At 55.7% G+C, this 27,850-nt stretch overlaps 3 protein-coding genes across 5 annotated transcripts in view; all 3 read left to right on the top strand.

Moving 5' to 3' along the window:
* Window positions 1–12,809, top strand: part of SCN4A (sodium channel, voltage gated, type IV alpha subunit) — a 34,819-nt gene extending 22,010 nt beyond the window's left edge. Inside the window, exons 15-24 of the mRNA XM_011947988.1 lie at window positions 1,828–1,963; window positions 2,582–2,736; window positions 3,284–3,457; window positions 4,173–4,295; window positions 5,685–5,963; window positions 6,265–6,318; window positions 6,514–6,651; window positions 7,473–7,577; window positions 8,228–8,498; window positions 9,333–12,809. Coding sequence (XP_011803378.1) covers window positions 1,828–1,963; window positions 2,582–2,736; window positions 3,284–3,457; window positions 4,173–4,295; window positions 5,685–5,963; window positions 6,265–6,318; window positions 6,514–6,651; window positions 7,473–7,577; window positions 8,228–8,498; window positions 9,333–10,555 — 2,658 coding nt within the window. The 3' untranslated portion in view covers window positions 10,556–12,809. The remainder of the gene's footprint in view (window positions 1–1,827; window positions 1,964–2,581; window positions 2,737–3,283; window positions 3,458–4,172; window positions 4,296–5,684; window positions 5,964–6,264; window positions 6,319–6,513; window positions 6,652–7,472; window positions 7,578–8,227; window positions 8,499–9,332) is intronic.
* A 5,851-nt stretch (window positions 12,810–18,660) lies between these two features.
* CD79B (CD79b molecule, immunoglobulin-associated beta) lies at window positions 18,661–22,267 on the top strand. 3 transcript variants are annotated; one of them, XM_011947970.1, is made up of 6 exons: window positions 18,661–18,814; window positions 19,620–19,670; window positions 20,605–20,919; window positions 21,107–21,225; window positions 21,530–21,571; window positions 21,681–22,267. In XM_011947970.1, the coding sequence occupies exons 1-6, from the start codon at window positions 18,742–18,744 to the stop codon at window positions 21,777–21,779; spliced, it is 699 nt and encodes a 232-aa protein (XP_011803360.1). In that variant the 5' UTR covers window positions 18,661–18,741; the 3' UTR covers window positions 21,780–22,267. The 3 variants fall into 3 exon arrangements, with proteins under 3 accessions (XP_011803360.1, XP_011803359.1, XP_011803361.1); XM_011947969.1 differs by having other exon boundaries at window positions 18,671–18,814; window positions 19,617–19,670; XM_011947971.1 differs by lacking the exon at window positions 20,605–20,919 and having other exon boundaries at window positions 18,671–18,814.
* Window positions 22,268–25,247: 2,980 nt separating this feature from the next.
* LOC105515980 (somatotropin) overlaps window positions 25,248–27,850 on the top strand; it is an 8,229-nt gene continuing 5,626 nt past the window's right edge. The window contains exon 1 of the mRNA XM_011947976.1: window positions 25,248–25,251. The gene's annotated coding sequence lies outside the window, so the exon portion shown is untranslated. The remainder of the gene's footprint in view (window positions 25,252–27,850) is intronic.

Below are 27,850 nucleotides of genomic sequence, written 5' to 3'. Positions count from 1 at the left end.
CTCTGAGCCTCAGTTTCTCCAGCTGTAAAATGGGGGTGGTGTAAAATAGCATTTTTGTGAGCATTACGTGAGACGCTGTATGTAAAGCATGCAGTCAGTGCCCTGTGAGTGGCGGCTGTCACTATCGTTATTGATGTGGTTTGATGATCAGCCCTGTCTGTCCGGAAACTGATTCCCTCGGTTCATGCCTGGACCAGAACAACACCTGGGTCCCTCTCACCAGCAGGTGGTGCCCTTGGACATGCTGCTCTTACCTGGGCACCGCAGCTCCAGGACCAGGACCTGAGAGGCCTCTCTTACATGTTATCCTCTGGGCTTGAGGCCCCTTGCCCAGTCCTCACACTTACCCTCTATTTCTGTTTAGACCCCACCTGGGTCTGCTCCCAACCTCCCAGTGTGGGCCAAAGTGCCAGATCCAGGCAGGGGACTCAGGAGAGGAGCCAGGGGCCAACGGGAGTTGGGGACAAGGAGGGCAGAAGCCTCGGGCAGGAGCCCTGACCCCTCAACCATGCCGGGGGCGTGCTGCTGTTCTCAGATGCTCCTCCCCACCCCTCCACGGCGAGGGCGAGGAAGGGAAAGGAACGCAGTGGTGGTCACCCCCAGCAGCTGGGGCTGAGGATGGGACCCTGCCTGGGTCTTGAGCCCCCTTCCCCACCGTCCAGCTCTGGCAGGGAAAGGACTCGTACAGGCGCTAGGACGGGCGCCCCTGCCCACCCCTGCACCATCAGCCTGAGCCTAATGAACTTTGCCCTGAAAGTTTTTGACTCCTTATTCCCCCCAAATATGTGGCACGCTGGCTTACCAGGGGCCGAGTGCCTGTGAGCTATAAATACCCAGGCAACTGTGGTACAGACCTCGGTATGAGGCACTCAGGTGGTGGGGGAGCTGGAGAGCACCAAAGTCCCAGGCTCCCCAGGGCCTGGGGACTTGTTCAAGGAGGGCAAGCACAGTTCCAAGGGGAATTTGGGGAGTTGGGTGCACATTCGGGGCAAGCAACTCAGTGGATGCCCTGGCTGATCTAACACTCTGTGCCTCAGTCTCCCTTTTTGTCAGCTGAAAACAAGGACCCCCCTGCCACCGCCATGGCGGTTTTCTGGTCACCGCTCTGGATACAGAGCTGCCCCCCAAGTTGCCCTCTTCTTCCTTCTCTTCAAAGGCCCCACCCTCAGCCTTGAAGGGGTCCCCTGCGGGGTGGAGGCTGGGGCCGGGAAGCTGGCCTGGCCCAGCAGGAGGAGGTGGGAGGAGGCCTGGCCCGGCTGGAGCACCCGCCTCCCCTACTCCCGCTCCCAACACTGATCAGGTTCCCTTGGCATGGGATGGAGGCTTTGGCTGGGGAACATTTTCCACCCTTTCTGGATTCCTCAGCCAAACAGACCCTGGGGGTGGGAAGGCTCAGACGCTAGGGGCACCACACGCCCATGCTCTGAGGGCTGTGACAGCCTGGCTCCATCCTGACCCCTTTTCATACCCCTGCCCCCTCAGAGCTACCTTCAGGCCCCCCACGCCTCCCAGACCCCCCACTCGGGCCAGGGTTTCCGCCTCCTCCCTCATCTGAGTCCTTCGCATGCATCCTCATGCCCTCACCATTCCTTCCCAGGCATCAGCCCCGCCCCACTCCTTATGTAAGTGCCATGCGGGCATGACCAGGGCCACCTATGTCCCCATGGTTCCTCGACCATCCAGGGCTGGATGAATGAATGAATGAATAAGTTTGCTCCTCCCTCTCTTCTTCCCTTCCTTTCTTGTCTCCCATCCTGCCCCATCTGGTGGGAGAATGAGGGGGTCTCTCAGGGACCCAGATGTCACGTGACCCTGTGACCTCTGCAGAAGCCGCTGCAGCCCCTCTATGATGGGAACTCCTCCGTCTGCAGCACAGCTGACTACAAGCCCCCCGAGGAGGACCCTGAGGAGCAGGCAGAGGAGAACCCCGAGGGGGAGCAGCCTGAGGAGTGCTTCACCGAGGGTGAGGGCACCCCCCACCTCGTCTGGGTGTCTCCCCCAGGCCTGCAGCCCCTGCAAGGGGCAGGCTACACCAGGGCCAAAAGCACACGAACCTGGGGCTGCCTGGTCATCCCCGTGCCTCACGTGTCTAGGGGTGGTGGCAGTGTGTGCCCAGAGCTGTGGCGCAAGATCCATGCAGAGCCCTTGGTGCAGACCTAGCTTGGAGCGAACGTGCAAGAGTGTGGGTGTCAGCTCCTGAGATCCTCCCCTCCATCTTCAGGGAGCAAGGCCTCCAGGACACGGCACTGGAGAAATGTCATTGTCCACAGAGCTTGCTGGGCTGTGTAGGATTGAGACTGCCTGGGCGAGGTGGGGAGTGGGGCAGCTGAGAGCGCCAGCACCGGGGCTGGGGGCCAGGAGGCCTTTCCTCTGCAAGCCGTTGTCGCATGTCGGATCCGGCTGTGGAGGGAGGCCCTGAGCCCCCTGTGTCAGCCAGATGGAGCTGGGTGAGGGAGGAGGTGGGGGCCCCGCATCTGGGAGCTGGAGAGAGGCATCCTGGGACGCCGTGGGAGGGTGCTGACTGCGCACCCCAAGGCAACCTCAGGCCCATGATGTGGTGCCTGTCCCCGCCCCCCGTCAGCCTGCGTGCAGCGCTGGCCCTGCCTCTACGTGGACATCTCTCAGGGCCGCGGGAAGAAGTGGTGGACTCTGCGCAGGGCCTGCTTCAAGATTGTCGAGCACAATTGGTTCGAGACCTTCATTGTCTTCATGATCCTGCTCAGCAGCGGGGCTCTGGTAGGCACCGCCTGGGAGCACGGGTCAGGGGCAGGGGCCAGGCCTGCAGCAGGTCCTCCAGGAGCTCCCCGTCTCCACACACAGAAAGGGCCATACCCTGGTCAGTCCCAAACCCTGAGAATCCTAAAGGAACTCGCTGTGCTTCCAGGATAGGTTACAGGATGTGCTGACTTTCTTAATATGGCAGAGGTCCTCCGTTGTTACTTGGGCGCTGACTTTTGTGCAATCTCTGCTGATAAGGAGGCGGGAGAACTCTGGGAACTAGGGACGCAGGACCAAAGATGTGTCACTGTGGACCTGCCCAGCAGATGATTGCAATTTGCTGTTGTTGGGCTTGGGGAAGGAGGGCTGAGGGATTCTCCCCACTAGGAAATGCGCTTATCCCCATGATGGGTGGTGGGAGTCCAGGAGATGCGGACAGACTGTCCCCTGGGCTGGGCCCCCACGGCAGACCCCTGGGAACCAGCAGCATCGAGCAGGGCAGGGGACCTGGCTGCCGCCCCAGCCTGCTGGACCCCAGCCACCCTGGTGGTGCTGGTGCCCCCAGGCCTTCGAGGACATCTACATTGAGCAGCGGCGAGTCATCCGCACCATCCTCGAATACGCTGACAAGGTCTTCACCTACATCTTCATCATGGAGATGCTGCTCAAATGGGTGGCCTACGGCTTTAAGGTGTACTTCACCAACGCCTGGTGCTGGCTCGACTTCCTCATCGTGGATGTGAGTCCCCCCACGCCGGCCCCGTAGCTACATCCAGAGGCTGTCAATGTGGCGGGGACCTCAGGAAGCCCAGGCCCTGAAGGGCAGGACCTGCCCGAGGCCACCCCCAGAGTCAGACCCTCCATCAGCACTGCCCTTCTCAGACACAGCTGCCCAGGGAGGGGTTAGGAACTTGGGAGGCCTTCCCTTCTCTTCAGGGAAAGGAGGCCTTGTGGGAGGATAGCAGGCAGGAGGGCTACTTACCATCCCTGCCAATAGGAGTGGAGGAGTTTCTTACTTCATACATTTTATGTATTTATTTTTAAGATGAGGTCTCGCTATGTTGCCCAGGCCGGTCTTGAACTCCTGGGCTCAAGCAATCCTCCCACCATGGCCTCCCAAAGTGCTGAGATTACAGGCGTGAGCTGCCACACCCGACCAGGAATGGAGGATTTTCTTAGCCTCTTAGATGCGCTCACAGGCCTCTCGAAGGAGTCAGGTACCATCCCTCTTATTCAGTGAACCCCAGTTAGTTGATGACATCACTGAGGTGGTACCAAGCTCCGACAGGTACTGGGATAGGTGCCAGAGCTACTCTTCCCACCGGACAGAACCACCCACTAGGGAGGGGATCTGAGGGAGACAGCCAGGAGCTGAGTCCAGGAAGACTGCCGTGGCCTGGGCTTGAGGGGAGGCTGGGGCCTTGCACAGTGACCCCCCTACCCCTCTCCTGCAGGTCTCCATCATCAGCTTGGTGGCCAACTGGCTGGGCTACTCGGAGCTGGGACCCATCAAATCCCTGCGGACACTGCGGGCCCTGCGTCCCCTGAGGGCACTGTCCCGATTCGAGGGCATGAGGGTGGGTGCTGAAGGGGCCTCTGGGGTGGGCTGGGGATGGGGGACCGGCCACCTTCAGTGCAGGGTGGAGAGTGCATGTCTACACTCCAACCACCGCCAGAGGGAGGTAGAGAGCTTGGACCCACGGTCCTGCCTGAGGCCAGGTCTGGCCCCCACCTCGCCTAGCCGTCCTCCCTGCAGCCCATCTTCTGCCTGCCCCATTCCCGCCCTCAGCCCCTGATCCAACCCGCCCTTAGCTTACCTCTGCCACTAGTTGGGGGGAGCAGAGACTGCAGAAGCACCCAGGAGGGCCCCACAGCCAGGGAAGAGGAGGAAGGAAAGCAGGTTTATGTGGTGTTTATGGGTGGTTGATGAATGGGTTTATGGGTGGCCCTCCCCAGCCTCAGACTGAGCCATCCAGGGCTTTGAAACAAGGTGCCTGCACCTTGGCTCTGAGCCTCCCCCTCACCCCCACTGATGAGCTTGGTGTCACGGTTGGGGCCATGCCCTTGAGCTTGGGGTCAGTTTGGGGAAGATCCACTCAGGCCCTGGAGAGCGGAAGTGGCAGGTAAACACAGGGCTGGGGCAAGAAAAACGGGACTTCCCCAAGAAGAGAGGTCTGCCGGGAGCAAGACCTGCTCCAGTGGGACAAATTTCTGCAAATCCAGAAGCCATGGCGAGCCCACCCAAGCGTCCCCTTCCTATCCCTGCAAGAGGCCAGCCGAATGCTGGGCCCTCTGACCCCCAGAGCCAGAGAGCCCTCCCGTTGGGGGGAAACAAGCTGCCTGTGGCCACACAGCTGGTTGGTGCCCCAACCAGGAATAGAGCTCCCCTGGGCACACCGGGCTTGTGCCACCCACTCTGGAGGTCATGAAATGGCTCCTCCGTAAAAAGAGAGGGGTCTCAGCTCCAGCCCAGTCTGCAGTGGTCGGGTGGGCTGCATGACTAGGGCTGGTGGGGACAGGGCTTCTGTCCCAGAGTTCATGCTGCTTCAAAGGCCCTGGTGCCCTCTTTTCTGTGCCTGTGTCTGGGGCTCTGGAGCTGAAAACCCATGAGCAGGGGCTGGGTCACGTGAGCTGAGTTTCCTATGGGGGCTGAGCAAAGAGTGTTTGTCTCCTGCCTGGTGACCCGTGACCAGGCTGCTTCCAGAGAAACCCAGCACCCCTACTCCGGGCTGATGGCTCCAGCCAAGCAGAGAACCCTCTTAACCACCAGGCCTGCAGCTCCCTCCCCCTCCCCCTCACCACCCCCAACCTGCACACACACACAGCCCAGCAGGTCAGCCCTCTTCTAGGAAGCCCTCCCTAATTGACAATGCCCAGCTCTGCCTGGTCCCCTGGGTGGCGTGGAGATCGGGAGACCTCTCTCAGAGGCTGGGAGAGGCACTGGCAGTGGACCCCCTGGCCCCCAGGTGGTGGTGAACGCCCTCCTGGGCGCCATCCCCTCCATCATGAACGTGCTGCTCGTCTGCCTCATCTTCTGGCTGATCTTCAGCATCATGGGTGTCAACCTGTTTGCTGGCAAGTTCTACTACTGCATCAACACCACCACCTCTGAGAGGTTCGACATCTCCGAGGTCAACAACAAGTCTGAGTGCGAGAGCCTCATGCACACGGGCCAGGTCCGCTGGCTCAATGTCAAGGTCAACTACGACAACGTGGGTCTGGGCTACCTCTCCCTCCTGCAGGTGGTGAGTGTGACCCACCACCCCTGCCGGGAACCTGGAGGGAGGTGCCCCCCACCCCGGTCCCTCTCATTGTACCCAACCCCAATGTCACTCCTTGTTAGCAGACCGCCCACCCTACTTCCAATGCTGGGAGGCCCCCAGGCAGTGTCTAGACCTCTCTGGGCTTTATTTGATGCTTGCCCAGTGGGACTCTGGCAGGCGGCCTCTGGCAGGGGAGGACCAGGTTGGGCGGGGGAGGGAAACTCATGGATGATGAAAGCAGGGAGCAGCCCCCCCGGCTCACTCCCCAACCACATTCTTTCAGGCCACCTTCAAGGGTTGGATGGACATCATGTATGCAGCTGTGGACTCCCGGGAGGTGAGTCGGGATTGCTGAGATGTGGCTGGTGAGTGAGCCAGGGAAGAGGATTCAGACAGGAGGGAGACATGGCAGCACATTCTGTCCCCGAGACCCGGCAGTTCTGGGGGTGGATGGGTCCTGCCCTCAGGGCTGTGGGGGGCAGGAAGAAGCCAGTGTGCACACCCACGCCGTCCCACCCTGTGGCTTCCACAGAAGGAGGAGCAGCCGCAGTACGAGGTGAACCTCTACATGTACCTCTACTTTGTCATCTTCATCATCTTCGGCTCCTTCTTCACCCTCAACCTCTTCATTGGTGTCATCATTGACAACTTCAACCAGCAGAAGAAGAAGATGAGTATCAGCCCAGCCCCCCGGGCCCTCCCCGTGCAGGACCTCCCTCCTGCCTCCCTTATCCACTCTCTACTGTGCAAACCCACAAATGCTGCCTGAGCACCTACCAGGTTGCTGGTTCAGGAAGGTAGCTTGAGTCCCAGTCCCACCAGGCCACCTTGAACAAGTGACTTGGCTTCCGTGAACCTTGGCTTCCTTATCTGTAAAATGAGACTGCTGGGTCAGGTGCAGTGGCTCATGCTTGTAATCCCAGCCCTTTGGGAGGCCGAGGCAGGCAGATCACAAGGTTAGGAGTTTGAGACCAGCCTGGCTAATGTGGTGAAACCCCGTCTCTACTAAAAATACAAAAAAAAAAAAAAACAGAAATTAGCTGGGCATGGTGGCAGGCACCTGTAATCCCATCTACTCAGGGGGTTGAGGCAGGAGAATCACTTAAATCCAGGAGGTGGAGTTGCAGTGAGCCGAGATTGTGCCACTGGCACTCCAGCCTGGACGATAGAGTTAGACTCCATCTCAAAAAAAAAAAAAAAAGAAAAAAAGAGGCTGCTACAACCTGCCTTGTGGGTTACTGTAGGGCTCAGCAAGATATTGATGAAAAGTAGCCAGAAACAGACTGCAAGACAGCATTGATCCCCACTTCCCTTCCCTCCCTTCTCCTCGGTCCCCCATTCTCCCCTTGTCCCTCCATCTCTGACCCTCTGCCTTCCTCCAGGCCGATCTATAGGGGCGGGGGCTGCCTTATAGGTGGTGTCTGAGGTGGGGGGTCCTGGAGGCAGGAAGGGGGACCCCACCCCAACCTGACAAGCCATATCCCACTGTACTTTGGAGGGAAAGACATCTTTATGACGGAGGAACAGAAGAAATACTATAACGCCATGAAGAAGCTTGGCTCCAAGAAGCCTCAGAAACCAATTCCCCGGCCCCAGGTACCTCCCCTCTGGGCCCCCTGTCCTGTGTGTGGTTCCGGGCTCCTGCCTAGGGGACTGATGGGGACAAAATATTTCCTGCCCTCCACCCACCAGGCTGTGTCCCTGGGTGAGGTTAGGCCCACCCCGGGGGCAGGGGACTTGGTCTACCTGCAGGGAGAGACGCCTCTTTGTAGTGCCACAGAGACACCATATGCACAGAGGCTGTCCATGAAACTCCAGTGACTGCTTTACCCTCACCTGACCCTGTGAAGCTCCTCAGTGCCCATCTCCCTCCCACCTGGGACCCCAGTGGTCCCTGGGGCAAGGGCTTCCACAAGGGGAAGGAGGAGGATGTCCAGACACCCTCCCCAGGAGCAATGACTTTGGGGGAAAGGGGAGGAGCATCTGGAGGACCTTGAAGGGGGTCCCCAGGGGAGGAGGAGGGACCATTAACCCCGTAAAATGACCTGGTCCCAGACCTGTCATGATCGGATGGGTCACCCTTCCTCCCCTGGCTGACTCCACCACAACCCCCAATACCTCCTCTCTCTCTCTCTCTCTGTCATCTCTGTCATGCTGTGGTGCCATACTGTGTCTCCTGCCTGTCCATGTCCCGTCTGGGCCTGGCCACCCCGACTCCCCCACATCCACTCCCACCCATGCTGCAGAACAAGATCCAGGGCATGGTGTATGACCTCGTGACGAAGCAGGCCTTCGACATCACCATCATGATCCTCATCTGCCTCAACATGGTCACCATGATGGTGGAGACAGACGACCAGAGCCAGCTCAAGGTGGATATCCTGTACAACATCAACATGATCTTCATCATCATCTTCACAGGGGAGTGCGTGCTCAAGATGCTCGCCCTGCGCCAGTACTACTTCACCGTCGGCTGGAACATCTTCGACTTCGTGGTTGTCATCCTGTCCATTGTGGGTGAGTGGGGCAGGCTGGGCCGGCAGGGCAGCACTGAGCTGAGGCACTCGGGAAGATCCATCCTCATGTGCACACACCTGCCCCTGCACCCTCACACACTCACCCAGACACACGCCTGTGTGTGCTTGCCATTCACTCTCAATGCTCAAAGGTACACGGGTGTGTGCACAGGCAGATCATCACCCAGGCATACATGGATGCACCTCCAGACACACGACTGACCAGAAGACGTACATTCTGGTGCCTACATACTGAGCGAAAAGTGTAAAAGATGGTTCCATGTCTGTGTGCACTTCTTGCGAGTACTTATGATAGAAACTAGCTGCCATTTATTATCAACCGTGCTGTGCGCTTGACAGACGTTATCTCACTTGTGGTTCATAACAATGTCTTGATCAGGAATGGTTGTTCCCACTTTACAGGTAAGGAAATTGAGGCACAAACAAGTGAAGTGGCATACCCAGAGTCACACAGCTGTTCTCTCTCCCCCTCTCTCTCTGTCTCTCTGTCTCTCTGTCTCTGTCTCTTTCACATACACACACACACACACACACACACACACACACACACCAGTGGCATTTGCAAACAGACTTGGGAATGGACCTTACCCTCCCCTGCTTCAGGGTATCCCACCTCTAGTTCCATCAAGACAAAGCTGTAGCTCCTGGCCCCAAGACCCATGGGAGGGCCCAGCCTCACTTGTCAGTCATCTGGGCTGCATTCTGAGACTTGAGCAGAGTACACCAGGACGGGCCCTCGAGCCCTGCATGCTCCCCACACCCTGTGCCGGTTCCCCTCCCCAGTGGCAGTGTCCTCACTAGCTCCTCCCCGCAGGCCTTGCACTCTCCGACCTGATCCAGAAGTACTTCGTGTCACCCACGCTGTTCCGTGTGATCCGCCTGGCGCGGATCGGGCGTGTCCTGCGACTGATCCGCGGGGCCAAGGGCATCCGGACGCTGCTGTTCGCCCTCATGATGTCGCTGCCTGCCCTTTTCAACATCGGCCTCCTCCTCTTCCTGGTCATGTTCATCTACTCCATCTTTGGCATGTCCAACTTTGCCTATGTCAAGAAGGAGTCGGGCATCGATGATATGTTCAACTTCGAGACCTTCGGCAACAGCATCATCTGCCTGTTTGAGATCACCACGTCGGCTGGCTGGGACGGGCTCCTCAACCCCATCCTCAACAGCGGGCCCCCAGACTGTGACCCCAACCTGGAGAACCCGGGCACCAGTGTCAAGGGTGACTGCGGCAACCCCTCCATCGGCATCTGCTTCTTCTGCAGCTACATCATCATCTCCTTCCTCATCGTGGTCAACATGTACATCGCCATCATCTTGGAGAACTTCAACGTGGCCACAGAGGAGAGCAGCGAGCCCCTTGGTGAGGATGACTTTGAGATGTTCTACGAGACATGGGAGAAGTTCGACCCGGATGCCACCCAGTTCATTGCCTACAGCCGCCTCTCGGACTTCGTGGACACCCTGCAGGAACCGTTGAGGATCGCCAAGCCCAACAAGATCAAGCTCATCACGCTGGACCTGCCCATGGTGCCAGGGGACAAGATCCACTGCCTGGACATCCTCTTTGCCCTGACCAAAGAGGTCCTGGGTGACTCTGGGGAAATGGACGCCCTCAAGCAGACCATGGAGGAGAAGTTCATGGCAGCCAACCCCTCCAAGGTGTCCTACGAGCCCATCACCACCACCCTCAAGAGGAAGCACGAGGAAGTGTGCGCCATCAAGATCCAGAGGGCCTACCGCCGGCACCTGCTACAGCGCTCCATGAAGCAGGCATCCTACATGTACCGCCACAGCCACGACGGCAGCGGGGACAACGCCCCTGAGAAGGAGGGGCTGCTTGCCAACACCATGAGCAAGATGTATGGCCACGAGAATGGGAACAGCAGCTCACAGAGCCCAGAGGAGAAGGGCGAGGCAGGGGATGCCGTACCCACTATGGGACTGATGCCCATCAGCCCCTCAGACGCTGCCCAGCCTCCTGCCTCTCCCCCAGGGCATATAGTGCGCCCAGGGGTCAAGGAGTCTCTTGTCTAGCAGGCAGCATCGAGGTGGCCCTCTGAGTCTCGGCACAGTCCCCAGAGCTCCCCCGTGGTGCCTGCACACAGAGTGAGGGAGGAGGGCTTTGGTTCTGGGACTGTGTCTGGCTCCCTGATGAGGGACAGGATTTGGCCACACTGGGGCTGACACCCAGGCCCGAGCGTCTGCATCTCCAGACCCGAGCGCCTGTGTCTCTAGACCATGGGAAATGGGCGTTGCACTCAGGGGCTCCATGCTGGGCCTGAGGCCCCTGCCTCCATGATTTAACCTTCAAGTTGCTCTGACCTCCTCCTGGGCCCTGTCGCCCCTCCTTTTGGCCTGGGGGAGATCAGAACGTTGGAATCTCTGCCCCTCACTTGGGGAGGAGCTGGCCTGCAGTGGAGCGATCAGTTGCTGCCCCATCACCAGAGTCTTAAGGGTCACTGGCCTCTCCCCAGGAAGTGGCTCAGACCCCTCAGCCTCAGCCCAGACAAAAAGATGTCTTAACCTCAGGGAGTGCAGACACCTAACCCCAGGGCACTGCCAGCCCGCCCGCTCTGACTCTGGGGCGCAGCTTCGCCCACCAGGCCAGCTCAGGAATTCCCCGGAAAAGGGAAATGTGACTGGTTCAGAAATAGCTCCTCAAGCCTCAAAACCTGATTGGCCACTGGATCCTGCTGCTTTGGGCTGGGATGGTGACTCCTGAAACCTTTTCCCAGGCCACGTCCAGGTCCATAGCTCCCCTGGCTGGCCCCTGGGGGAAGAATAGAAGGAAGGATGCCACTTGGGAATTGTCCTTTTCTAGGAAGCACGGGTGAGTCAGGCTGGGTCCTGCCAGCTGGATCGCTGCACATGGCCTGAGCATCCAGACCTGAGCTGGGGTCGGGGACCTGCTGCTCAGTAAGAAGATTCTCGCCCCTTCCCTCTCTCCCTGCCTCATTCCTCCGTGAGCACCACCAGGGCTCCAGGAGCCTCATCCAGCCTCAGAGATCTCCCTTCTCATCTCCCCAGGCCTGTCTCATTCTCTCTCCTCATTTTTCCCACCTCTCTCCTCAAAGTGATCCTAAGAATGTACAGTTTAGCTCAGGTTAGATATTTTGACCCTGGGGCGTGTAGCAGGGAAGGCCCGACTGGCTCAGGCTCGACCTTCCAACGTCCTGTGGCCTGAAAAAGCACTTCTTCTGCACTGCTGTTCTGGGCATGGCAGGGCCAGGCCTCTGCTGGCTCCTGGAGAACAGAGGCTGTGTCCAGAGGAGGAGGGGTGAGAGACCTGCTCAGGCGTCACTGGATTTATTCACTTGTGTATGTACCTGTGGCTGTGTGTCTGCTTGTATGCTTGTAGGCCTGTGTGTATAACCGTGTGTGTGTTCAAGTGCGTGACCGTACCTGTGTGTGTGAACCACTGTGTACTGGTGCCTGCATTATGCACGTGTGTCTGGGTATCTTTGTATATATGTGTGTCAGTGTGCCCTGGAGTGTTTCAAGGTCCATGGCGTACGGCTGGTGTGTCGTACTGTGCAGGCCTGTCCCTGGGAGTGTTCCCGTGTCTGGGAGAGTGGACCTGTGGATGAGTGAGTGCGTGTGGTAAAGTGTGTACTCAGGGCATTCTGTTGGCCTAAGTGCCTCTTCTTTTTCTTCTTGTTTCTCATGAAAAGTTTGATTAAAATTCAGGAAGCACCAAAACCTTCAAAACAAGACATGTATGTGTGCTTGTGTGTGTGCACACGTGTGTGTGTGTGTGCACATCTACACGCCATGCCTACGGGCCAGAGTTGTCTTTATTGTCCACCACGCTCTCTCACCTGCTCCCGGTCCTGCCTGAACAGCGCTCTCTCTCATTCCCGGTGAGCTCCTCTCCTTCCCTTCCTGTTTCTCGTCGTCACACCCATGGCCTCAGCCCTGCTCCCTGCCTCCCACCCATGTCTCTCCTATGGAAGGAGGCCTCCACTCCTTCCATCTCTTCCTTCAGAAGTTTTGTCTAATGGGGACAGCCTCCCCTGCCCAGCACCCTGCCCCTCTGCCTCCTGGGCCCTAGGCTGGCACAGCCCCTGGAGCCTCAGAAATCTCTTTGATTGGATATTCTCCTCGGACTGTGTGCAGGTTGCAGAGGAAGAGTATGATGAGCCGGGTCCAGCCTCTCCCTGCCTGCGGCCCCTCCCCTACACACAGACGCCCATTCCTGCCCGGTCCAGTGGGGAACAGGTCCCACACCAGGCCAGCAGGCGGGCTCCTTTGTACAGTTCTTACAATAAACCCCCCCTGGTGCCTCTGGTGTGTGGTTTCTCCCTTCTGCGTGTCAGTGTGTGGATGTGGGTGGGGGCTGAGAGCAGTGAGAAGCAGAAAGGGTCGGCAGGGATTGGAGCCAAACATGGAAGACACGGGAGCTTCTCAGGGGGCCAGGCAGGATAAGGAGGCCCCAGCTCCCCGCTCTGGCCCAGTCCAGCTCTATCCTGCCTCCTTACAAAAGCCCCTTAGCTGGAATCCAAGAGACCACATAAGATCAGGGGTCAAGAACCGGCTCCCACAACAGGCAGCACCACACTCCCTCTCTTCCGGGAGATCCACGTTGGGACTCTGTGTCCCCAGCTCCTCCTCTCCAGAGGCCCCTTCACTTCTTTGCCCCTCTGAGAGGCCTCAAGGTGCCTGTGGGGCACACAGCACAGCCTCTCCCTCTCCCCAGAGGCACTGACCCCAGGACTGACTTCTGACCCCAGATAGCCCAGGGTCACATGGACCTGTGACTAAGAATATTCTTATGCAACACGTTTAGCCCACAGCCCCCAGAGAGTGAAATATAATCTGGTATGTAATTTTCTTTTTCTTTCTTTCCTTTTTTTTGAGATAAGGTCTCACTCTGTCACCCAAACTGGAGTGCAGTGGTGCAATCGTGGCTCACTGCAGTTTTGAACTCCAGGGCTCAAGCAATCCTCCCACCTCAGCCTCCTGACTAAACCTGGGACTACAGACACATGCCACCACATCTGGATGGCTTTTTACAGAGATGGGGTCTTGCTATGTTGCCCAGGCTTGTCTCAACCTCCTAGCCTCAAGTGATCCTCCTGCCTCGGTCTCCCAAGGTGCTGGGATTACAGGCACAAGCCACTGCACCCAGCCTGTAATTTTATTTTCTGTAACAACTTCTGACTCCCAGGGCTGTATTCTTCCAGATAAGTAAGCACTTAATTCTTCCCAGGATTTCTGTACCCTCTCTTCCTGGGTCCTGAGGTAATATAGCATTGGTGTAGGGGATGAGGAAGGGCCCTCAGGCTGCCTGACTGTATCCTTCCATTGTCTCTGCGGCACTTTCCACCTTGCAGCTCTCTGTGCATGCAGTGGGGAGGGGAGGTGTCCAGAGTCTCTACACGGTTGTCTAAGTGCCCTCAGGGTGCTGTCTTCCCTCCCTGGAGTGGGAGCTTCTTCTCACTTGTTTTTTTATATTTTTTATGTCAATAGTTTTGGGGGAACAGGTAGTTTTTTTGGTTATCTGGATAATTAGTGGTGATTTCTGAGATTTTAGTGCACCTGTCAGCTGACCAGTGTACACTACACCCAATATGTAGTCTTTTATCTCACACCCCTCCCTCAGCGTTCCCCACTGAGTTCCCAAAGTCCATTATATCATTCTTGTGCCTTTGCATCCTCATAGCTTAGCTCCCACTTACAAGTGAGAACATACGATATCCGGTTTTCCATTCCTGAGTTACTTTACTTAGAATAATGGCCTACAGCTCCATCCAGGTTGTTGCAAAAAGATGTTATTTCGCTCCTTTTTATGGCTAAGTCGTATTCTATAAAGAGGTGTATATATACCACATTTTCTTTATCCACTCACAGGCTGATGGGCACTCAGGTTGGTTCCGCATCTTCGCAATTGTGAATTGTGTGCTAAAAGCATGTGTGTGCGTGTGTCTTTTAGAAAATCAAAATCGTGTCAAGTATCTTCTCCAACCACAGTGGAATAAAACTAGAAATCCACTCAAAATTATACAAATATATGGAAATTTATCTGTTCTTGAATGATTTGGGGGTTACCAATGAAATCAAGACGGAAATTTTAAAATTCTTTGAAATGCATGATGATAATGACGCAACTTCTCAAAACCTCTGTGATATGGCAAAAGCGGTGGTAAGAGGAAAGTTCATAGCATTAAATGCCTACATCAAAAACTCTGAAAGGGCACAAATAGACAACATAAGGTCATGCCTCAAGGTACCAGAGAAACAAGAACAAATTAAACCCAAACCCAGAAGAAGAGAAGAAATGACAAAAATCAGAGCAGAACCAAATGAAATTGAAACAAACAACACAAAAGATCAATTAAAACAAAAAGGTGGGTCGGGCGCAGTGGCTCATGCCTGTAATCCCAGCACTTTTGAGAGGCCAAGGCAGGCAGATCATGAAGTCAGGAGTTCAAGACCATCCTGGCCAACATGGTGAAATCCTGTCTCTACTAAAAATACAAAAATTAGCTGGGTGCAGTGGCGCGTGCCTGTAGTCCCAGCTACTTGGGAGGCTGAGGCAGAAGAATTACTTGAACCCGGGAGGCCGAGGTTGCAATGAGCTGAGATCACGCCACTGCACTCCAGCCTGGGCAACAGAGTAAGACTCCGTCTCAAAAAAACAAAAAAGCTGGTTCTTTGGAAAGATAAAATTGATAGACCATTAGCAAGATTAACCAAGAAAAGAGAGAAGATCCAAATAAGCTCTATTAGAAATGAAACTGGAGATATTCTTTTCACTATAAGTTCTTCCAGACCTCACCTGGAGCCTTCTCTGGCATCAGGGACAGGAAGATTCGCAGAGCGCAGGGTGCTCAAGCCCACATATCCCTTGAGCCTTGAATGGTGGAAGAAAAACGGCCTCATGTTGGGTGAGAAACAGAGACAACGTGGGACAACAGTGCACAGCTACCTGCCTTGCCAGGCATCCGTGCCATTCCTCGCCCTCCTCAGGACATGCTGTCAGCCCATTCACCAAGTACCTCAGATGCAGGATGGCCTTCAATGTGCACAGCTGCCCTTTGAAGAATGTACTGTTGGGGCTGGGTGCAGTGGCTCATGCCTATAATCCCAGCATTTTGGGAGGCTGAGGCAAGTGGATTGCTTGAGCTCAGGAGTTCGAGACCAGCCTGGGCAACATGGTAAAACCTGTCTGTACAAAAAATACAAAGATTAGCCAGGTGTGGTGGCATGACCTGTAGTCCCAGCTACTCGGGAGGCTCAGGTGGGTGAATCACTTGAGCCCAGGAGGCGGAGGTTGCCGTGAATGGAGATTGTACCACTGCACTCCAGCCTGGGCAACAGAGCAAGATCTTGTCTCAGAAAAATCCCAGAGAACAACAGCAAAAACAACGCACTATTGGACTTATTTCTATTTTACGCAAATGAGGAACCTTGGCTACTGAGAGGTTAAGAATGGGTGTTGCCTCATGGGTGCTGTTGGCATGTGGGGCAGGGACCTCTGCTTTGCCAGCCAATGCCCCTCCCACCCCTGGGCACCCACCGGTCATCGAGACCAGCACGATTGTCCTGAGGCATGTGCAGATGCTCCCTCTGTGGGGGCAGGCAGACCCACTCCTAGTTGAGAACCACTGGTAACCTGAGGAGGTTTCCTGACTGCCACACTGCTGGATCAGGACTCAAACCCACGTCCTTCTTAGCAGGTCTCTTCCCAATCACAGCAGCCCAGCAGACCCAGGACACCTGGGTTGGAGAAGGAGGCAGGGGTCTGAGCTCTTCTTTCTCTGAGATTCTTCCCCCTCCCAGCATCCTAAGCTGCCTTCTTGCTTCCCCAACCCCTGAGCCCCTTGTCCGTTCCCCCGACCCCGGCCCCCATTCCTTATTTTGATGTTGCCTTCCTGGAAAGGGAGGTGTCGTCAGATGTCAGAATGTGAAGCCCGGGGCAGCCGAGGGCAGAGGCGGGGGTAGGCTTGCGAGGCCTCCTGTTCTGGGAAGTAAAGGGTATCATGAGCCCAAGATGGGGCCCAGGACTGTTGTCACCAGTGAGGGAACAGCACGGCTCAAAATGTGACAAATAACCCTGCAGGCGGTGGGGCCCCCGCTGCCTCCGCCCCCTCCTGAAAACAGATCCCTGCCCGGCATGAATGGGAATGAAGCCCAAAGGCCACATCTGCATCCCTGTCCACGGGATGTGTGTGAGTCTTCCCTCCCTGGAGTCGGAGCTTCTTCTCACTTGTTTTTTAAAATTTTTTGTTTCAGTAGTTTTTGGGGTACAGGGAGTTTTTTTGGTTACCTGGATAAGTTCTTTAGTGGTGATTTCTGAGATTTTAGTGCACCTGTCACCTGAGGATGGATGCCAACTGCCCCCCACCAACCTCTGTGCTCCCTACAGTCCCCTGGGCCCTAGGACCAGTTCCCGAGTAGGCCCCACACCACAAGGCCCAGGCAACACACTTGTGTAAGCATGCACACACACACACCCCACAAACACATGTGCCCCAAGCCTTTCCCAGTTATACCCCGGACTTTGGGGAGACACTAGCCCCAAAGTTAACGAAGGACTCTGTCATCAGGGGCTCGGGAAGAGTATTTCGTAAACCGAGACTCCCAGATTTTGCCTCACTCCCCCGGGTCAGTCCCTCTCCAACCACCCTCACTGGCATGGGGGCCCGTGGTCCCCAAGCTGACCTCAGGTGATGTTTATATTTCTGAGCTGTTTATTCCATGAACTGAACATCTGACACCTTTTCAGAGAAATGTTTTTTCATTTGGAACATCTGGAAACAAGCAAGAACATCTGGGACTGCCCGGAACAGGCTGTTCCTCGGATGAAACCTTAACCCTCCTGCCCCTGATTTCCGTGGCTCAGGTCCTGGCCTGCACCCTTTGAGAGTGGCCCCCACCTTGTCAGGTCCGAGGCCTAGGCCAAGATCTAAGGAGGAATCACCCAGACCCTCTGCCTTCCAACCACGGCATGGGAGGTGGGTCTGCTTCTCCCTAAATCCAGACTTGCCCCAGCACAAACTGCAAAATGGAGGGTCATGAGGAGAGTGAGATGTGGACAGAGGGCACCGACAATTTAGCATCTCTTCTCCTCCTGGGGGGTCGAGGATGAGAGACAAAAAAGAAGCTGCCAGGAAACATGAAACTCAAAGAGGGCTCAGCTGCAGGGCTGAGGTCTGCAAGCATGCTGTGTCCAGTTGTGCAGGTTGTGCCCTGCACAAGGGCATCTCTGAAGGGGCTGCATTGGACCCAGGGGCAGGGACCCAAAGGTGAGCTTCTTTCAGTTCCTGAGCACTGTGGCTCCATCTAGCACCCTGTGGACAGGCAGGATACAGCTGGAGGACCTGAGGCCTCCCCAACACCAGTTCCCGTTCCCTGCCCAAGACCCCCTGGACCTGTGACAACAATTCAACAAACTCAGAGTCCCACAGTTAAGAACTCCCTGAAGAAGCCCCCAATGGCTGTGTGGTGGATTTTCGCAAAGCTGTCTCCACCTACATCCACCCTCTTCGGCAGCCCCTACAGACTCTTTCGCAGCATGAGGAAGGGAGGCCTCTCTCCAAGGCCTGGACTGAATCTTCTCCCAGTGGCTGCCACATTTGGCCTGCTCTTGCTCCAGAACCTCTGTGGCTCCCATCCTCCACTGGGTCAACTTCCAACATGGCTGCCTACACTCCAGCCAAGAGGCTCTGCTCTGGGCCCCTCCAAGTGCCTGACCTGGGTCTCTGGCTGCCCTGTCCTTCCTCAGTGCTCCTCTTTCCGCTGGGTGAGGGATAGATCAGGGCAGAGGAGCTAAGTTCAGGTTCATTCATAGGACAGGTGCCTATTTCACTCACGGCCCAGGAATAAAGACTTGCCGGGCTCAGCCCTTTAGGGAGCTGGTGGACAGCAGAGGGGAGGCTGGCTGGCCCAGGGAATGACCACCGGTGGGGCAAGCACAGACAGAGGGGAGCACAGGCTGCCCCCAGAAGACTGAGAGGCCCCCAGAGGCATCCGCAGAGGACCCCAGCTGTGCTGTCCAAGCTGGGCGACCGCCAAACCTTAGCGGCCCAGCTGACAAAAGCCCGCCCTCGCCCAGGGTCCCCGGAGAGTTGGTGCCTCCCCCGGGTCCCAATTTGCATGGCAGGAAGGGGCCTGGTGAGGAAGAGGTGGGGAGGGGACAGGCTACAGCCGGTGCAGTTACACGTTTTCCTCCAAGGAGCCTCAGACGTTGTCACGGGTTTGGGGTCAGGGACGGAGCGATGACCATGGCCGGGCTGGCGTTGTCTCCTGTGTCCAGCCACTGGCTGGTGGCGTTGCTGCTGCTGCTCTCAGGTACAACACCCAGGACGAGGCCTGCGGGGTTTGGTCTCGTCTCCAGCTGTCTGGGCCCTGCAGTTCAGCCTTCTGCTTGCTCCACCCTCCTCCTCTGTCTCTCTCCTTTTACCGCCTGTCTCCCTCTCATGGCCCTGGAGCCTGGGTCTGTGGGTGTCAGCTGCACGTGGTGATGGGCTCAGGAGTCTGTGGCCCCAGTCCCTCTTCTGCCTGGAGGGCGTCAGGCTGAGCTGGGCATGAGGAGCAAACCAGAGTTAGCAGCCAGGACGGTGGAAGCACTAGGCTCAGGAGGAAGAGAGGCTGAGGACACTGCCTGGGGATCTGGAGGGGAGAGGCTGTCCCAACCGAACCCTGGCAGATGCGAGATCCAAATGTGGTCCCCTCCTCTGGGAGATGAAAGTGCCTCCGGGCTGTGACTTTCTTCCTGTCTCTCTTTAAAAAAAAAAAATAGAGACAGGGTGTCCCTGTGTTGCCCAGGCTGGTCTCAAACTCCTAGCCTCAAGTGATCCTCCTGTCTCGGCCTCTCAAAATGCTGAGATTTCCCTGTCCCTCTTGTCTCATTCAGATGCCTGCTCAAAGCCGCCCTGAGGGTCAAAGGCAGAAAGGGGGCTGGGGGTGGGGCTTCCAGTACCCCCACCCCATGCCTGTCTCCCAAGTAGAGGGGGCAGGAAGGACCGAGGGGTCTTGAAGCTGCTGTCATGGAAGGAGGAAGTAGCTCCGGGAACATAGAGGGCGTGCAGGGGTGGGGCAGCCCAGGCCAGAGGCGGCCCTGACCTGGCCCCGCCCACTTCCTCCCACCCAGCAGCTGAGCCAGTGCCAGCAACCAAATCAGAGGACCTGTACCCGAATCCCAAAGGTCAGTAGCCTCACCTGCCACTTCTGAGGGCAAGTTGTGTCCGACTATGTCCCTTGTCCAACTATGGTCCCCGTCCTGGGGGCGGCCCCACTTCCCACCCTTGCCTGATCTCCCCATCCAGGATTCCCATCCCCAGGCCTCCTTAGGATCTCCTCTGAGTGCCACCCCCAGCCCACTGTCACCTTCATCAGACACATGCTCTCCAGCCTTGGCCACTGAAGGGCTGGGCTAAACTCTTGAGTCACAACAGAGGAGCCTGCAGTTTCCTCTAGGACTCAGGCCCGGGGCCTGTCTAGCTGGGGATCTGGCTGAGCCTCGGGTGAGCCCTCCAGGGCAGGGTCACTATGTGAGGGGCTCAGGGATTCCCAGGGAGTGCTCGCTAAGAACAAGGCAGTAGAAGCTGGAAAGAGGGTTCTGGAACAAGCAGTGGTCCCAGTCCCTGCAGGAGGGAACAGGAGGATGATGGAGGGAAGTCAGGCAGGGAGGGGGTTGACTGAGGAAGGTCTCAGTTGACAGGCTAGGAATTTGGCCTTTATCCCCAGAGGAACGGGGGAGACTGAGGATTTCAGGCCAGTGCAGGGCAGCACAGTGAAGGGAGGGGCCAGGCCTGTGGGCCTCCAGGTCCTGGGGGCGTGGCCTGGGTCAGGCTGTTGTAATGGGCATGGGAAGGAATGGCAAGGTCCCAGAGCTCTTCTAAAGGAAAATCAAAGAGGAGGTGGGGCAGTCGGGAAAGGCTGGAGTCTGAGAGCTTGGCCATGGCTTCTCATGTGGCTCTGCTTCCTAACTCCAACCTCGGCCTCCTGCCTATCCCACACCCTGAGAAGCAAGGACTAAGCCCAGGGAGTCTGTGCCAGCCAGGGCGGGGGCCTGCTGCTGGAGCTGGCAGTCAGGAAGACGCCAAGCAGAATGCTGAGCCTGGCCTTGGCACCCACAGGTAGTGCTTGTTCTCGGATCTGGCAGAGCCCACGTTTCATAGCCAGGAAACGGGGCTTCACGGTGAAAATGCACTGCTACGTGACCAACAGCACCTTCGGCATCGTGAGCTGGCTCCGGAAGCGGGAGATGGACAAGAAGCCCCAACAGGTGAACCTGGAACAGGGCCACATGCAGCAGACCCAAAACAGCTCTGTCAGCACCCTCATCATCCAAGACATCCGGTTCGAGGACAACGGCATCTACTACTGTCAGCAGGAGTGCAGCAAGACCTCGGAGGTCTACCTGGGCTGCGGCACGGAGCTGCGAGTCATGGGTGTGTGCCGGGTGGCTGGGACGCTCCTGTAGCTGTCCACCCCCACCCTAGCCCGGCCTACCTCTTGTGGAGATGGCCATAGACCTAGAGCACTCAGGAGAGCTGCTGGGACCTGAAGGAGCTGCCCTTGCAGGCCTAAAAGGTGGACTGTGGCCCAGGCTCACAAGCCCACCCCTGGTCCCCGCAGGGTTCAGCACCTTGGCACAGCTGAAGCAGAGGAACACGCTGAAGGACGGCATCATCATGATCCAGACCCTGCTGATCATCCTCTTCATCGTCGTGCCCATCTTCCTGCTGCTGGACAAGGTGATCAGGGGCGGGGGAAGCCTTGGGGGACCGCAGAGGAGGCCACTGCACAGGCCAGGCACATGCAGGGTCTCCATTTCCCCAGCTCTCGTTGTGGCCTTCTCGGCCCAGTCTGTCCCCAGAGCAGGCCCACTGGCTCACCTATTCAATCCTTCCTTCCTTCCTTCATTCATTCAGCTGTTCTTGCGGAATGCACCTCACTCCTGACCCCTTACCCTTCTCCCTGGCCCTCCCCAGCCTAGCCCAGCAGGGGATAGGGCTGGGGGAAACTAACACTCTGATCTCCATCCCTCTCTGCCCCCAGGATGACAGCAAGGCTGGCATGGAGGAAGATCACACCTACGAGGTAAGGAGCAGGGCAGGCCCAGCAGCTCTGAGTCCTCAGGGTCAGTGGCCACTATCTGCTGGTGTGGTTGGGGTGTGGCCCCGGCCTGAGATCCACTTAATGTCTCCAGGGCCTGGACATTGACCAGACGGCCACCTACGAAGACATAGTGACGCTGCGGACAGGGGAAGTGAAGTGGTCTGTGGGTGAGCACCCAGGTCAGGAGTGAGAGCCAGGACCTCCCCACGGCCTGGGTGCAGGCTCCTCGGCCTCAGTGACTGCTTTGGAGCTGCCTGGCTCATGGCCCAACCCCTTTCCTGGACCCCCAGCCGGCCTCTGAAGCTGGCCCACCAGAGCTGCCACTCATCTCCAGCCCCTGGTCCCCAGCTCTTGCCAAAGGGCCTGGAGTAGAAGGACAACAGGGCAGCAACTTGGAGGGAGTTCTCTGGGGATGGATGGGACCCGGCCTTCTGGGGGTGCTGTGAGGGGATCCATCCCCACGCACAGGATTGGGGAGGCAGAGACTGGTCCAGAACCTGCAAATGGACTCGGAGGCGAGGGCCTCCCAGCAGAGCTTGGGAAGGGCCGTGGACCCAGCGGGGCCCCAGAAGAGCCACGGGAACATCATTCCTCTCCCGCAACCGCTCCCACCCCAGGGAGGCCCTGGCCTCCAGTGCCTTCCCCCGTGGAATAAACAGTGTGTCCTGAGAAACCACACGCAGGCTCATGGCATCTTATGGGTTTGGGGTGGATATGAACAGCTATGTGGGTACTTCTGTTGTTTGAATGTGGCACCTGTGAGCCCTCGAGGGTGTGGGAAAGGTGACTGCTACCCCTTCTCTCTGAAGACCCAGTTGGAGCCTGTGGTCACATCCCCTCTTTCTTCCCCCTGGAACAGGGCTGCATGCCAGGCCCTAGCTGGACCCAGAGCAGCTGGCCAGTGACTGGGCCTGTCCTTCCCCTCAGCAGGGACGCCCTCATCCCGCACTCCATTCAGCCAAAAAGCAGCAATTGAGTCCCGCTCTGCCTCCACCTACAGGAATCCCTCCCAAAGCACCCAGGTCCCCGTCCAAGCCCTATTCAGACCAGCCTCGCAGCAGCGACTTAGCTACTGCCTTGTACTACTCACACTGGCCTTGGTTCTCCAGTCAAACTGGAAGCTCCCTGAGGGTAGAGGTTTCCCTGCCACTACAACAACCCCACCCCCACCTCCCAGGAAGCCTAGGAAAGCTTGATGCAAAGCCATCAAGAGTGAGATCCTGAAGAGTGGAGCTTTGTATGGTGGAGCTTTGGGGTTCTTTGCCAGGAGACCCCTTCAGACTTTCACAGCATCGGAGGTCTGCTATGGCCCCAGGGTCCTCAACAATGGTCCTTAGGGCCCTCCAGCCCACCAGCTGTGGGAGGTACTGGGAACAGCTCCCAGTTGGGAGGCCAAGTGCAATCAACCTGAGTGTGCAAAGCCTCCCTCCCAAGTCAGGCTGTGCTCCACTTCCTGTTGACCCTGGAGGGAATCCTTCCAGGCCTCTCTGCTATTCCTGCTCTGAATTCCGGCAAGGGAGCCCCTGTGCTGTGGCAGCTGCCAGTTTAACTGGGGAATCAAGACCAGCACATGGGAACTAGTGAGAAAAGTGCCTATTTTCACCAAATTCCCTCTGGAATTCCAGGAGGGGCAGGTGGGTAAGGCCCCCACACCTGCGGTTTCAGGTAAATCTCTCCACCACCCTGCACCAGGCTGGGCCAAGCCAGGCGGCCCCTGCGTTTTCCTAGTCTCTGGGCTGCTGGAGGGAACCGGGTTGTTTTGGCATCAGCCTCTACTGAGCCGGAGCCCTTCCTTTCCTGCTGCTTTGCATAGTGGCACTAATTCCGTCCTCCTACCTCCACCAGGGACCTAGGCAGCCGGGTAGATGGTGGGAGGAGGCTTCACTTCTCCCCTAAGCAGGGTCTCCACCTGCTTGAGGCTGCCCTGGGTGGGGGAGGCCTTGGCTTTACCTAAAGACTTTTTAACACCTTTGAACAACTCAGTTTCCCTTAGACTTTGAAGTTCTTGTTTTATGTATTTATTTATTTATTGCTGACTTACTTATTTATTTATTTGTAGACGGAGTCTCACTCTGTTGCCTAGGCTGGAGTGCAGTGGCGCCATCTCAGCTCACTGCAACCTCGGTCTCCTGAGTTCAAGCAATTCTCTTCCCTCAGCATCCCAAGTAGCTGGGATTACAGGTGTACACCACCATGCTCGGCTAATTTTTATATTTTTAGTAGAGATGGGATTTCACCATGTTGGCCAGGCTGGTCTAAAACTCCTGACCTCAAGTGATCCATCCACCTCGGCCGCCCAAAGTGCTGGGATTACAGGCGTGAGCCACCGCACCCGGCCCGAAGTTCTTGTTAACAGAGAATCATTTGAGCATAGACCTTGGCCCCTCCACCAGACACCCCCAAAGGGCTTGACTTCATGGGTTATAATGTAGGAGCCCTCCCTGGTCTGTTTTTCTGTTTTAAGGGCTTACACTCTGGGGGATATCATGTCTGTCTTGTGCACCCCCAGAACTGACATAGGCAATGGAAACATAGCTGGGTACTGATGGTGGAGACAAGAAACATCTCAGGTTGCTTTGTCTGCGAAATGGGAATCCTAAAGCCCATCCAAGGGAAAGAATTTGGACTAGACGTTTTGTAAAAAATTATCACAATAAAATTGAGGGCTTACAGGCACAGTGGCTCATGCCTGTAATCCCAGCACTTGGGGGGCTGAGGCAAGCAGATCACCTGAAGTCAGGAGTTCACCTGAAGTCAGGAGTTCGAGACCAGTCTGGCCAACATGGTGAAACCCCGTCTCTACTAAAAGTACAAAAATTAGCTGGGCGTGGTGGTGGGCTTCTGTAATCCCAGCTATTTAGGAGGCTGAGGCAGGAGAATCACTCGAACTTGGCAGGCAGAGGTTGCAGTGAGCCGAGATCGTGCCATTGCACTCCAGCCTGGGTGACAAAAACAAAACTCCATCTCAAGAAAAAAAAAAATCGAGTTTGTTTCCTTTGGGTGTACAGAATTTTAGCAAATGTACAGATTTGTATCACAACCACCACAATCAGAACACAGAATATGAACCAAAAGCTTTTATTGGGCCCAACACGTACATATGGAGCAAGAAAACTGGATTGAACACCACATCTTCGTTTACGCTCTGCCTGATGTACCTGCAAGAGGAACGCACTCTCTGATTTTTACAAACAGGGAAATCAAGGCCCAGGGAAAAACAAGGAAATAACTGGCCAAAATCACACATAGACCTTCTGGCTCCAAGTTCAGCCTTCTCCCCGCTACATCACGGCCGCCTCTCTTGAAGGGCGTTGCAGCAATAAGACCCTGAACCAAAGGAGGATGAAAAGGAGGGAATCTGGGGACAACTTTGGCTATCTTCAAATGTTTGTGTATTGAAGGGGGATTTGATTTTCCTGTGATTCACAAGGTTCGAGGCCCCAAAGGCCCCACTCCTTCTTGCCACATCCTAGTAGGAGACCGCTGAGCACCCTCAAGGAGAAGCCACTGTGCCATCCCTCCAGGACCCCAGCTCTGCAGCTGCCCCCTGTGCCTGCCCCCTCCCCAGAACACAGCTCCGAGGCCCCTCGTGGGCACATGCCCCACTGCCTACTGGGGGAATCCAGCCAGCTCCCTGGGGACCCTGGTTGAAGCACAGGCTGGTTCCTCCTCCATTCTAGCTTGACTTCCTGCCCTCTTGCTGCAGGTGCTGCTAGGGTTGGCGTGATCTGACCCGAGGTTTTGGGTGTTTTTCCAGCAGAATCAGAGGCAAGAGAAAAACAAAACAAAACACAAAAAACTGTGGCTATTTGGGTGCTGTTTGGGTGACAAGAACAGTGAGTGTTCATCCCTTAGTAGGTGTCTGGCCTGGCTGAGGCTTCTCTGAGGGACCTCTAAAGCCACTCAGGGCGGGGCGCGGTGGCTCACGCCTGTAATCCCAGCACAGTGGGAGGCCCAGGCAGGTGGATCACATGACGTCAGGAGTTCAAGACCAGCCTAGCCAACATGGTGAAACCCTGTCTCTACTAAAAATACAAAAATTAGACCTAGTGCGGTGGCTCACGCTTGTAATCCCAGCATTTTGGGAGGCCGAGGCGGACAGATCACCAGAGGTTGGGAGTTCAAGACCAGCCTGACCAACATAAAGAAACCCCATCTGTACTAAAAACAGAAAATTAGCCAGGCATGGTGGCGAATGCCTGTAATCCTAGCTACTTGGGAGGCTGAGGCAGGAGAATCTCTTGAACCTGCCGGATACTGCGGTGAGCTGAGATCACGCCATTGCACTCCAGCCTGGGCAACAAGAGAGAAACTCCGTCTCAAAAAAAAAAAGCAAACAAACAAAAAACAAAAATCAACCAGGCGTGGTAGTGCATGCCTATAATCCCAGCTACTGGGGAGGCTGAAGCAGGAGAATCACTTGAACCTAGGAAGGGGGGAAGTTGCAGTGAGCCAAGATCCGAGATCATGCCACTGCATTCCAGACTAGGCAACAGAGTGAGACTCTGTCTCAACAACAACAACAACAACAACAACAAAAAGCCATCTCAGAACATAGTATTTGGGATCCCTGTCTGCTCTCTTTGGTTCACCTCAAGAAGTGGGTTCAGAGCCCACATCTGCAACATTCCTGGGTGTGTCTTAGGTCTACAAGCTGCTCCTGATATGTCATCTTCCGGTCCTGCCATTGACTCAGCTGCAAACCACCACAAAACCTCCACTTGGGACACCCACCTCTCCCACCCAAAAGCCTTTACTTGGAAACAGGTGACTACGGAGGACAAAAATAATGAGCATTATCTCCTGACTTAAATCAGAGTGTAGTTTGCTAAAACACACTTAGACTGATCCTAATATAATTTTCAATTTTTTAAAAAAGGCATTCCACCTCCAGACCTAATACCACTTTCCCCACATGGCAGGTGGGGAATACAGAAGTTCATGTAAGTTGTGAGTCCGTATAGAACATTCCTGGGAACTTGGACACTCTGCTTTTCACCTTTTACATTTGATTTTGTTCATGTATGTATTGTCATACAATCAAGTTCCCATCCTTGTTATTTTCTTTATTATTATTATTATGTTTTTTGTTTTTGTGTTTTTTGAGACAGAGTTTCATTCTTGCTGCACAGGTTGGAGTGCAATGGCACGATCTTGGCTCACTGTAACCTCCACCTCCTGGGTTCAAGCAATTTTCCTGCCTCAGCCTCTCAAGTAGCTGGGATTCCAGGTGCCCACCGTCAGGCTCAGCTAATTTTTGTACTTTTGGAAGAGACAGAGTTTCACCATATTGGCCAGGCTGGTCTCCAACTTCTGACCTCAGGTGATCCACCCACCTCGGCCTCCCAAATTGCTGGGATTACAGGCATGAGCCATGGTGCCCTTCCCTGTCCTGTCATTTTAAAATAATTATACCAGCCAGAGGATGTCCAGACACAGCATGGGCTACCTGGCCATGCCCAGCCCGGTGGACATTTGAGTTCTTTGCTTGGCACTGTCCTCTCATGCGCTGGGTCCACTCAGTAGATGCTTGTTGAATTGCTGGGCCTGGGGCTGTGCCAGCTGCCTCGTCCCGTCAACTTCTGGCTTGTTCTCTCCTTCCATATCTTACCTATTTACCTAATGGGAATGTTTTCAATTTGAAATTTCTATTTTACCATTATATTACCAACATATATATATATATACCTGGCCAGGCACGGTGGCTCATGCCTGTAATCCCAGCACTTTCAGAGGCCAAGGCGGGTGGATCACCTGAGGTTAGGAGTCGAGGCCAGCCTGACCAACATGTCGAAACCCCGTCTCTACTAAAAATACAGAACTAGTCAGGCATGGTGGAGCATGCCTGTAATCCCAGCTACTTGGGAGGCTGAGGCAGGAGAATCACTTGAACCCAGGAAGTAGAAGTTGCAACGAACCGAGATTGTGCCATTGCACTCCATCCAGCCTGGGCAACAAGAGTAAAATTCCTTCATAAAATATATATATATTACAATTTTATATATATATTACATAATGTATTTTTTTACCTTTATATATATACATTATATAATGGTACAATATTATCTCTGCCCCAAGTAGATTGTTAGCACCAGAAGAGAAAGAATCATGTCTTTTGTTTATCTAGATATGCCCATCTGCCTGGTACAATCTCTGGCACATGTTATAGGCAACAACTACTTGTGGAATCGGTAAATGCACGAATAAAATGAGTGAATGAATGAATGGATGAAAGGCAGAAATCCAACCTCAGGCCGGGCC

Source organism: Colobus angolensis, unplaced genomic scaffold (genome assembly GCF_000951035.1).
Source record: "Colobus angolensis palliatus isolate OR3802 unplaced genomic scaffold, Cang.pa_1.0 Scaffold271, whole genome shotgun sequence".
Taxonomy (NCBI): domain Eukaryota; kingdom Metazoa; phylum Chordata; class Mammalia; order Primates; family Cercopithecidae; genus Colobus; species Colobus angolensis.
The sequence above is the reverse complement of the archived record's forward strand: the minus strand, read 5'-3'. Positions and strand labels throughout refer to the sequence as shown.

Coding starts and splice junctions, on each gene's coding strand:
- CD79B (XM_011947969.1), top strand. CDS start 18,742: ATGACCATGGCCGGGCTGGCGTTGTCTCCTGTGTCCAGCCACTGGCTG. Junction 21,226..21,529: donor TCTTCCTGCTGCTGGACAAG/GTGATCAGGGGC, acceptor CTCTGCCCCCAG/GATGACAGCAAGGCTGGCAT. Junction 21,572..21,680: donor AGGAAGATCACACCTACGAG/GTAAGGAGCAGG, acceptor TAATGTCTCCAG/GGCCTGGACATTGACCAGAC.